Source organism: Miniopterus natalensis, chromosome 14 (genome assembly GCF_054644295.1).
Source record: "Miniopterus natalensis isolate mMinNat1 chromosome 14, mMinNat1.hap1, whole genome shotgun sequence".
In the NCBI taxonomy this organism is placed as follows: Eukaryota; Metazoa; Chordata; class Mammalia; order Chiroptera; family Miniopteridae; genus Miniopterus; species Miniopterus natalensis.
The window spans coordinates 21,198,525-21,209,904 of NC_142094.1; the positions used below are offsets into that span (position 1 = coordinate 21,198,525).

The window sequence follows — 11,380 nt, forward strand, 5'->3', positions numbered from 1 at the left end:
CCTACACAGGGCCCCCTGGCCCCCATCTATGATTAGAGATGCTCCTGAAGCTTCCAGAAGCCTCCAGGATGCCCTGTGCTACTGGGGTGGAGGGAAGAGGGAGGGTGGGCTTGCTCCCATCCTGGGTAGTCCTCACACTTAACTGCTCCTCTTGGGGAGCACTGGGGCTGCTCTCAGGCCACTTTGAGGACAAATGACCACTTCCAACCAGACTTGTGGCCTCTTTGGTGGTCCCTAAGAGGCCTGGAAGCCCAGGCCTGCCAGCCCCTTGGAGCTGTTCCCCTCCCTTCCGTCCACAGCCCTTTGCACCTGCCAGCTGTGTTCAGCTATGTGGTGAGGCTGCCTCCCTAGCCGGGCCTCAGTGGGGCCCACCTCAGGCACAAGGTGGGTCCACAGGCATCTGGGGCCCAGGTGGTGCCTGGTAGCAGCAGGAGTTCCCAGGTGGGCCCAGCACCTACCAGCGGGCGAGTTCTCCATCACCTCTGCCTGGTAGGTGCTCTCAGTGAAGAGGGGGTGGTTGTCATTCTCGTCCGCAAGAAAGATCAGCAGCAAGTCAAAATCCTGTGGGAGGCATGGTGGGAGGCAGGCTGTAGGCCATATTCTAGCAAAGCGCTCCAGTGGAGGAAGGCTGAGAGGGGGGTCAGAGCTCAGAGATGGGGGATTAAAAAGCCCACATTAGGGGTCCAGAGACCTGGGTTCAAGTTCCTGCTGTGCTAGCAGGTCACTAGGTGGCCTTAAGCAAATAATTTCCCCTAGCTGGGCCTCAGTTTTCCAGTCTGGCAAATGGGATCTTAACTCCTTCACAGAGCTGTTATGAAGTTCACAGAAGGATGGATGTGAACCGCATTTAATCAGGTCTTTTTCATGGTAAGAAAGGACTGCAGGCAGGAAGATGAGTGTTGGTTTTCAGACCTTCCAGGCCTGCCTGATGCCCCGTTAGAATTCATCCAAACTCTCACCCAGGGCTGCACTTCATGCTTTTCAAAAACCAGTCATAGTTCTGACCTCTTGGAACCTCCACTGGAGAGTCAAGGAAACCGAGGCCCAGAGGTGACTGTTCAGCAGCACAGCAAGTTAGCAGCAGAGTGGGGCTGGCTCCCAAGCCTCCTGACTCCCATCACTCAATGCTGCTGCTTCCCAGGGTGGCCCAGTCCCTCCCACAGCACAGGCAGAGGAAGGGCACGAGAGCAGGAGAGAAAAGAAGGGGAGAGGAGTGAGAGAAGGAAAGAGAGGAGCACAGAATGAGAGAGGCCAATGGCTTACAAGCACCTCCAGCCTGAAGTCTCCTTGGCCTATACAGATGGGGAAACTGAGGCCCAGAAAGGGTAGCGCCTTGACTGAGCCATGCAACTAGTCAGAAGCATTGCTGACACAAGCCAGACCCAATGATCCTGTCCCAGACCTCATGGGCTGGGAGGGCTGAAGCCCATCCCCAAAAGGGACAGTTTGCTTGCAATATCCACCTCTTCTTGGTAAAGAGAAACAATTTCTTTGACTTTTGAGGGAAAAGTCATCCTCTAAGGGAAAATGCAACCCTTTCGGCATGTGGGTGACATGCACACACAACTGTGGTGTGCGCCCAAATGCCAGCGGTTTGAGGGCAGAAGGTGATAGTTCCCTGAGTGTTGGCCATGTGCCAGGTACTGTGCTGAGAACTTTACAGATATTCGCTCCTTCAAGTCCTCTCTGCAACCTTGGGGTAGGTGTGGTTTTCAATTTGCAGAAGAAAAAGAGAATGGAGGCTGAGAGAAATTGACTGGCCAGAGTCACACACCCACTGACAGGCAGAACTGGGATTTGAACCCAGCACTTGCTCACTCCAAGGCCTGTGCATCCAACCCTCCTGCCAGGCCGCCTGTGTGTCTTAAGCACCCGGCCCTGCTTCCCCCATCCCCATGCCGTGCCCTCCAGCCTCACCCTCCGGGCTATGCGTGGGTTCTCCGGGTTGTCCTTCACAGAAATGGTCAGCTTATACTCTGGGATCCGCTCGCGGTCCAGTGGCCGGTTCACAGTGACGACCCCTGACTGGGATGAGGACGGCTGTTGAGCTGAGTAGCGACCTGTTCCCCACTTTGAGCTTGGCCCACAGTTGCCCACCTGCTCTGCCTGTGCTTCGCCAGTGACTGTGAATCCCTCCCTAAATCATGGAAGGGATGGTCTCTAAGGCTTAAATGGACCAGCAAGGTGTCGCCAGGGCAAGAGTGACCCCCCCGTGCTCAGGTGTTGCTGTCTCAAGGGGATGGGTCCTCTGAGGACCCCATGGTGCCAGCAGCTGGTAACACTCCAAGATGTCAAATGAAGACTTCCTGGGGCATCTTAGTACAAACCAAGTGGTACTGAGGCTCTGGCCCCATATTTGCACATGACAAGCCTGGGGGGTGACAGGGACCCCAGAGATGGCTTAGCTGGGAACCTAAAAGTCCATACTCCCATAGAGACTCCGAGTCCCAGTGTAGAAAGGAGGCTTGAGGAGGAAATGGAACCAGAAGGGGACTAGAGAGCGAAATAGAAAAGCCTCGAGGGCAGGGTCTTCTTTTAGGAAAACCCCCGAGGAACCCCAGGGTCAGTTCAGACCCTACCGTGGCATTGATGGAGAAGGCCCGCTCCCGGTTGCCTGCGGTGATGTTAAAGGTGAGGAGTGCGTTGCACCCGCTGTCGGCATCACTGGCCAGGATGTGGGCGACGAAGCTGGAGACGGGGCTGTTCTCGCTGATGGTGACGTTCATGGGGAGGTTCAGCAGCACGGGGTCGTTGTCGTTGATGTCCAGCACCCGAATCCCTACCAGCATCTAGGGCATGCCAGGGGACGGAGAGGTGAAGGAGAAAAGGGGGCATGGGGGGCCGAGAGGAGGAGGAGGGAGAGGGAGAGGGAGAGGGAGAGGGAGAGGGTTAGGTGGACACGGCAGTCAGGGGAGCCCTCGGGTGAGAGGGCCGGTAGCGAAGGGGCGGTGACTGAGGCAGGAAGGTGCAGGCGGTGATCCTGGTGATCCCGGAGGAGACAGAGGAAGGGGAAGGCGAAAGTGATCATGCAAAAGGCAGGAGATGAAAATGAGGATAAGAGGGAAGCGGGACAGGTAACAAGGCAGAGGTGGCGCAGAGCCAGCTGAAAAGACCGGTGACGGGCAGGGTCCCGTTCACGGGGCAGCCTCCCTCCCTCCCTCCCCAGAGAGCTGCTGTGGGTGGACATCTCTGGGTGGCCATGGCTGCCACGCCCCAGGGCCAGCCTCCACGGGTGAGCCCCAAGATGCACTCAAGAGTCTGTTAGGGGCCCCGAGGGCCTGGACTGGCTCCAGAGCAGCACGTGGCCACTCTGGGCTCGGGGGTGGCAGCATTTACAGGAGTCTCTGTGGAGAGTTCAAGGGGCAGCAAGATAAAGCCAGTAGAATGGGGCCCCCAGACTCACCGTGGAACTGAGAGGGGGCACCCCTCTGTCACGAGCGCAGATGGTCAGGTTATAGAAGGCAATGGTTTCTCGGTCCAGCTCCACATCCTTCCGGACCCGCAGCACACCCTCCACAGGAGAGATCAAAAACTCCCCTGGGTGCAGCCCAGGAGAGGCCAGAGTTAGCTGGGAATGGCCAACGGTAGTGGAGAGCTCAGGCCTCTCCCACTTGCTCTAGCAAATCTTACTCGCCAGGAGGGGAGGCACCTGGGGTGTGGGTCCTCCAGTGCCCCCAGCTTCAGATTCTCATGGGACCTGCCAAGGTCTGGGAAGTGTGGGAGGAAGGGGAACAGATAACTGCTGGGCGCAGGTGGGCCTGGGCCTGCTCGCGCCCTGATGTGCCTGAGATGCCAGGCCAGTTTCCGTCCCTGGCTCATGGGCAGGCTAGGGATGGACTCTGGGGGAGATGGTCACACTGAAACAGTGGGATTCAGTAAACTTGCAGGATACACAATCAATATACAAAAATCTGTTGCATTTCTTTACACTAATGATGAGCTATCAAAAAGAGAAAGTAAGAAAACAATCACATTTACAACTGCATCAAAAAGAATAAAATACCTAGGAATGAATTAACCAAGGAGGTGAAAGACCTGCACATTGAAAACCATAAGATATAAGAAAGACACTGAAGACACAAATGAATGGAAGATATTCTGTGCTCATAGATGAGAAGAATTCTTATTGTTAAAATCCATACTACCCCAATCCATCTACAGGTTCAATGCAATCCCTATCAAAATTCCAATGGCATTTTATAGAAATAGAATAGACAATTCTAAAATTTGTATGGAACAACAAAAGACCCCAAATAGCCAAAGCAACCTTGAGAAAGAATAGGGCTGCAGGCATCATGGTCCCTAATTTCAAACTATATGACAAAACTACGGTAATCAAAACAATATGGTTTTGGCATAAAAACAGACATAGGTCAACGGAACTGAAGAGAGAGCCCAGAAATAAACTCACACATATACGGTCATTTATGACAAGGGAGCAAGAATATTCAATGAAGAAAGAACAATAAATGGTGCTGGGAAAACAGGACAGCCACAGGCACAAGGACGAAATGAAACCACTGTCTCGCACCACACACAAAAATGAACTCAAAACGGATTAAGGACTTGAGTGTAAGATCTGAAACCATAAAACTCCTAGAAGTAAACATAGGCAGTAAGCTCCTTGGCATTGGTCTTGGCAATGAATTTTTGGATTTGACACCAAAAGGCAACAACAGCAAAAATAGACAAGTGGGACCACATCGAACTAAAAGGCTTCTGCACAGCAAAGGAATCCAAGAAAATGAAAAGGCAACCTACTGAATGAGAGTATATGCAGATAATATATCTGATAAGGGGTTAATATCCAAAATATATAAAGGACTTATACAACACAAGAGCCAAAACCAGAAAATGAAATGGGATGACTTGTCTAAGCTCTCCCAGCAAGTTAACAGACCAGGATTCCAACCCAGCGCTCTGGGACTCAGCCTACTGCATCCCATGGGACTGGTGGTCTTTCCAGACACCACCACTCAGAGCTGAGCAGGGTGGGAGGTTCAGGAAGGAGGGTGAGAACAGGGAGGGGGTAGAGGAGAAGAGCAGAGCGGCAAGAAGCCAGGGGAGTAAGTGGGAGCCCAGTTGGATAGAAGGGGAGGAAAGGTGGGTCAGGAAGGTAGGGAGAGGGTGAAGAAGAAGGGGTTACCTGTATGTACTCCCCCAGGAACGGGGAACAGGGAGAAAGGTACTTCCCTCACTTTCCCTTTCGACACCTGGGAGGAAAGGCCCAGAGTGGGGCACTGACTGCTCAGGAACACATAACACATGAGGGCACAGCAAGGACAGAGGCCCAAGCTCTCCAACAATTTTCTCTGCCTGCCCCTTCACATCCTACCTCACCATTCCCGGCCCCCAGTTCTTACTGCTCTGATTTAAAAAAACTTCCCCTTCAAGGCTCACCTGCAGCTGGGGTTTCCCACCAGTTCTTCTGCTCCCAGCAGCCCCGCAGACAGCTTAAAGCAGGATTTCCTGAGCCTGATACTTCAAGGTCTCTAAAGAACTGAGGATTCCCTTCTAGGAGTTTCCCAGCCCTGTCTCAGCCCCTGGCCATGTGCAAGCAGATGGCCTCCTGCCCTCTCCAAAGCCAGCCACACCCTTAAAAGAAGGCAAGGAAGAGGTTCTGAAGGCTCAGGGGAGCAAGGCCTGAGGCTCTGGGAGCGGGGGCCAGGCTAGAGTCCTAAGAAGTCAGCTTAATGGGGGAAGTGAGTAGGCTAAAGGCCCCCATGAAGTAAGTTATCCTCCTTAGCTTGACCCGGGGCCTGAACTCCCTACCACTCCACTCGACTCCACTCGACTCCACTCGACTCCACTCGACTCCACTCGACTCCACTCCACTCCACTCCACTCCACTCCACTCCACTCCACTCCACTCCACTCCTTCCAGAGATAGGGGGTTAAATGCAGAGGCTTCCATCCAGTCATATACAGGTCTGCATCCTGATTTCACTCCTTTGGGCTCTTGGTCATGTTAATGAGTCCTGCCTTGATGTCCTCATCTGAGAAATGGGCTAATAAAGAGGTGCCACTGCAGGGTTGTGCTGGTGCTGGACAAGGCCTGTTCCACCTTGTGTGTGCTAGATCCATGGCAGCCCTTGGTATCATTAGGGACATTCTGAAAGGGAGCCTAGGCAGCCTCCTCAAGGAGCTGGGGGGCTTTCAGGGAGAATGAGATGTAAGAAAGGAGGGGTGTCCAAGGAGTGGGTCTGACCAGAAGAGGCAGCTGAGAAGGCTGGGGTTGGCAGGAAGCTCAAGTAGACATGGCCTGTTTCCCAGCTGTTTTCCTTCCTACACCTTAGTGGGGCTTACATGAGCCTGTCATCACTGATGCTGCCCTTCCAGACTCAGGCTGCAATGGTGGGAAGGTGACCTTGAAGCTGAGTAGCCTGGAGCTTGTCCCTTCACCTGTGGTGTGTGGCTAAACCAGTTCTCCCAGAAAACAGCTCTGATTTGTAGCACTTGCCAATTTTTCAAGTTACCAACATGGTGTCACTGAAGCAGGAGGTGGGAAGAGATGTGGGGAGTAGAGATCATGACCATGTGAGCCGCTCCAGCACACCATTAGGCCACGGCATATTTATTCTCACATGGGTAGTGCTTGGTGATCCTGAGGTTACCATCGGGCTCTGACTGTCCGCTGTGAGGCCATGGACAGGTGGTGATGAGATACGCAGAGAAATCCGGTACTGTGTGTATTTGGGGGTCCTGAAGGTTTGGAGCAAGGAAGCCTGTCCTTCTTCTACCCTGGAACCTCTTCTCTGGGTACGACACAGGGGCATTTTCTATTTGATTCTCAAAGGGTCTGTGGCCCTCCGTGGCTACTAGCCTCTGTACCGATTTCAGAATGCTCTCACCGTATCTATGGGAGATTATTTTCACCATCTTTTAGATGGGGAAACTGAGGCCCAGAGAGAGGGCAGAATCACACAGCGGTGAGGCTCACTGCCTTGGGGCCTCCTTTCTCATTCTGCTCCTGAGTGGGAGGGGGGTGGTGGTGACAAGGCCCGCAGGTTGAGCTGCCCCCACTGCCCAGCTCAGGCCCCACTCACCCAGAGGGTCTCCATCCACGATGCTGTACTCCACCTGCCCGTTGGGGCCCGAGTCCCGGTCATAGGCCAGGAAGGTCCACACTCTAGGCCCCGGCTGGCCCTCGGTGACATCAAACGGTCCCTCATAGTCTCGGGGGAAGGTGGGCACGTTGTCGTTGATGTCATTCATGTTCACAAGCACCTGAGATGGTGCACAAGCTTAGCTGGGCCGCACCTCAGCCAGCCTTGTGTTGGGCCCAGATTCCTCATCTGGAAACTGGACCCAATAAGCCTGCCTCATGGGGCTGATGCAAGAATCAGATGAGATATGGATGTGGGGGCCTTTGAAGCTATGCATGGATGAGTTATTGTTACTGCCGAAGCCGTCTGATAGGCGTACTCAGATTTTTGACAATGATGCTCTGAGTTTCTATTTATTGCTATATTATGGTCATTTGACATGGTCTCATTTGCTCCTCCCACACCCTGCAATGGTTTTTATTTTCCCATTTTCATAGAGAAGGGAAGTGAAGCTCAGGTTGGTTAAGTGACTTGTCCAAAGCCACACAGCTAGGAAATGAAAGATCAGGGATATGAACTTCTGCTGGTTTGACTAGAGTTTGTGCTCCTCCCATGAAGGGGAGTAAGGCAGGTGTTGTCATCTATCTGATAGCTGCGACCACACAGAGAAGTTCATCAACTTCCTCAAGGTCACACAGCAAGTTTGGGTGAGTTGCTGAGACCAGGACGGGGCTCTTGGATTTAAGTGTTTCTCCTGGACAATCTTTCCCTGCCACTTTTCCCCTTTTGAGCATTCTGGGCTCCATCCACCTCCCACCCGCATGTTGGGACTGTGTCCCTCCCACCCACCCACCGTGGTGGTGGAGGTGAGGCGGCGGGACAAGATGGGGCACTGGTCTGTGGCTGTGACGATCAGGGTGTAGCGGCCATGGCTGATCTCGTAGTCCAGCTCCTTGGCAGCACTGATGACACCCTGGGGGATACACAGAAGGAACAAGGGTAGATCAATGGGTAGTGGGCCTAGGTCACCCTGGGGACCAGCTCCTTCATGGGACACTCTGACCACCCCAGCAGGTAGGCCCTGACATCCTGTCCATGATGGGAAACCCTTGTTGCCACCCACCCAAGGTTTTCACTATCCAGCAGTGCTGCCCCCACAGCTTCCTCTCAGACCCCATCTTTGCTCTGTCCCCACCCCCATGGTGTCACTGCGCTCCCCTCCAATCCTGTTAGCTGACCCGACCCTCTTCTTAGGCCCCAGTCACCAGCTGCTGACCGTGTGTCTGTCAATATGGAAAGTGTCGATGATGTTGCCTGCAATGATGGCGTAGGTGACGGTGCCATTAGGCCCCTCGTCCGGGTCCTGCGCCTGGACGGTGACGAGGCTGGCATTGACCGTGTCTGGGCCCTCATCCAGTAAGATCTCATAGTGGGGCTGCTGGAACGCGGGGGCGTTATCATTCTCGTCCACGATGGTCACGTATACGTGAGTGGTGGCCTGTGGAAGAGAAGATGGGTCCTGGGTCACCTGGCTAGAGAGGCGGAGGCGGAGCCAGCTGGACGTTCTTCCAGGCTGACCTCACTCTGCGTGGTTCACCCTGGCGAGGGAGAGAAGTCACAGGCTGGTAGAGGGAGCAATCACGGGGGCGCCACCAAAGCCACCTAGGTAACTGCATTGCGCCACCACTTCCCTGTCCATGCCCATGGCAGACATCACTAATCAATCATGGCACTGCCAAGGCCAGATGTAACTTCAGGATCCTTACCAGCCCAGAGACCAAGTGATTGAAATTGGCATGTAGCCCGGCTGGGCGTGGCTCAGCGGTTGAACATCAACCTAGGATCCAGGTGATAGGGGTTCGATTCCTGGTCAGGGCACATGCCCGGGTGGCAGGCTCGATCCCCAGTCAGGGGCATGCAGGAGGCGGCCGATCAATGACTCTCTCATCATTGATGTTTCTATCTCTCCCTCTCCTTTCCTCTCTCTGAAATCAATAAAGATATATTAAAAAAAATAATAATAAATGAATAAAATTGGCATGTAAGATGGACCCTAGTAACCACCTCAAGGCCATCGCTTTGCCTGGGCCAGGGCCTTACTCACCCTGGGCCTCCATCCAGATTGCAAAAGGCAAGAATGTGAAGTATTTAACCCAACACACTATTTACGCCTCACCCATGTTCACATAGACGCAAGAAATATCCACTTCCAGCATTTTTAGGGAGGATGATTTCAGGCGATTCCATGGGCAGAATTTGTTGAGCCGAGAAAAAGGAAGCTCCTGGAACATGCTTTGCTGCACGAACAGTTTCTGCAACAGGCTCTCCTGTGATTGGCCATTTCTGGCTGATGCTTGGTCCCTGGACCACATGCAATATTTAGACCACTGGAACTCAGCATCAGCACCATGGAGAAACGGTCAGTAAGGCACTTCTCAAGCACGGAAGACCGGGGTTAGCCACGTACTGATATTCTCTGCGCCTCGTCCCATCCCCCTCCATTTTCTGCTTCTCCATCTGGAAGGATGTCCCTCTGCGAACTTCCAGATGGGTTGGGCCATGGAGGGAGGAGGGTGAGGCGGGCTTCTCTTCCCCACTCCCTCCTTTCCTCACTGTAGTCCTGCCAGTGGCTGTGTTTCTCCTGCTGAGTGGCCCCTGTGACAGCTCCAGCTCTCAGCTCTCTCGGGGCTCCAGTTACCTCACTTCCTCTTCTTGTCCTCTTGGCTACGTGAGTGGTAACGGCTCCCTGCAGTTGCTAGTCTGAGGGGCTGCACCAGCTCTCTGTAACAGGCCCTGAGCCCAGAGTGTGTCATCTCTTTACTGCTAGGACCCTGACTAACAGGAACCATTCTGTCAGCACAAGGGCACCGCCTTGCAGGAAAGGGAACAAATTCCAGCCTCTCCAATGGGGGTGGCAATGCTGACATTTCCCCACTTTCCCAGACTCCGGGAAGTGGGTCTAACAATTCTGCAGCCTGCAGGCTGCAGGGGCTGGGGCTGGGAGGTTCTAATAGAGCCTCTTCTGAGATCAGGCCTAAGCTTGGGAGGGGGGTGGGTCTGACTCCCTCTGGTCTCTTGAGTAAGGAGGAAGTTAGTGCCCCAAAATGCCCTTTCTGACCTAGCATTGCAAAAACAGTGCTTGAGACTCTGGACCATGTTCACACCTTGAGCAATTCTTGCACGTCTCCCCCTGCCGCAAACTCAGCAAGCTCAGCTGGTGGGAAGTGTGGAGGGGAGGAAGGAAGTGGAGGAGAGCATCATGGGTAGGCTCAGGTGTTCTAGCCCTCTGGGGGAGGGCTTGGCAGGGAAGTTGCTCCCCTCCCTCTAATCCCAGGCTCTCTGCACCTACCTTCTAGGCCTTGGGGCAGAGGGAGTCTGGTTTCAAGGGTGGTTTGGGCAAGGTCAGGCCAGGAAGAAATGGAGGGTGGTGAGAGCAGGTGCTCCAGGTTCTAAGCCTTGAAGGACCCCACCTCTACCAGAGAATGGCCAAGGTGGAAAGAGGGATCAGTACCCACCTCACTTCAATTGGCTTTGTACCTTCTCAGGGTGGAAGAGCTCACACTCTGACAGCAGGAAGGGCCCTGGGCTGTCTCTGAAGTGGGGCTATAAGATCAGGATCAGGATCAGGATCAAGGACCTGGTTATGTCCTGGTGGTCTCTGGGCCTCCCATCCCAAGGAGATTCCCTGGCTCCAGGAGGACTGGGCCTGCACAAGGTCATCTAGTAACAGCACAGCAACCACCCTTTCTCTGTTGTAGTCTTTCCTGCTCCAGGAGTGAGGGCTGAGATCTCTCAGAGAGCCTCTGACTTGGATTAGGGCACCCAGAATTCCTGACTACTCTTGAGTCCCACTTCCACGATTCCTGACCCAGATGGACTCTGGCTGTGTCCTCTGCCCAGCCTGGGAGCTGCCTGTGAGCTCAAGATCCCTAATGTGCCAGCAAAACTCCTGAAGCTTCAGCCAAGCTGGGGTAAACTGGTACAATGGCTGTGCCCTCCCTCTCTTCCAATCCCTGGTCCTAGCCACTGTCACCTCCACTCTTCCATTTAGGAAATCACTAACTTATTCACCGGTTTGCCCATTAAGACAAGAGTGCATTAAATACCTCAATGCCCAGTCCTGTGCCAAGGACTCAGGAACACCAAGGAGAGGCCCTCATCTCCAAAAGCTCATGGTCTAACTCAGAAGGGCAGATGAGCCCAGATGAGATCAACTGGTTGGTAACCCCAGGACTGGTGTGATGGCTGAAGGAGTGTGGATATAAGGCCTGGAGGGGGGACCCTCAGGAGAAGTTCAGAGCATTTTGTGAAGGACTTGAGTTGAGCCCTGAGGG

The 11,380-nt window shown here is 53.8% G+C and overlaps 1 protein-coding gene across 4 annotated transcripts in view; it reads right to left on the reverse strand.

Moving 5' to 3' along the window:
* The window catches only part of CDH23 (cadherin related 23), a 338,466-nt gene that overhangs the window by 22,386 nt on the left and 304,700 nt on the right, over positions 1-11,380 (reverse strand). For all 4 annotated transcript variants that reach the window (XM_087824365.1, XM_087824361.1, XM_087824363.1 and 1 more), the window contains 7 exons: positions 8,323-8,544; positions 7,900-8,019; positions 7,047-7,227; positions 3,404-3,537; positions 2,580-2,789; positions 1,918-2,025; positions 459-561 (listed from right to left, as the gene is read on the reverse strand). In XM_087824365.1, coding sequence (XP_087680491.1) covers positions 459-561; positions 1,918-2,025; positions 2,580-2,789; positions 3,404-3,537; positions 7,047-7,227; positions 7,900-8,019; positions 8,323-8,544 — 1,078 coding nt within the window. The remainder of the gene's footprint in view (positions 1-458; positions 562-1,917; positions 2,026-2,579; positions 2,790-3,403; positions 3,538-7,046; positions 7,228-7,899; positions 8,020-8,322; positions 8,545-11,380) is intronic.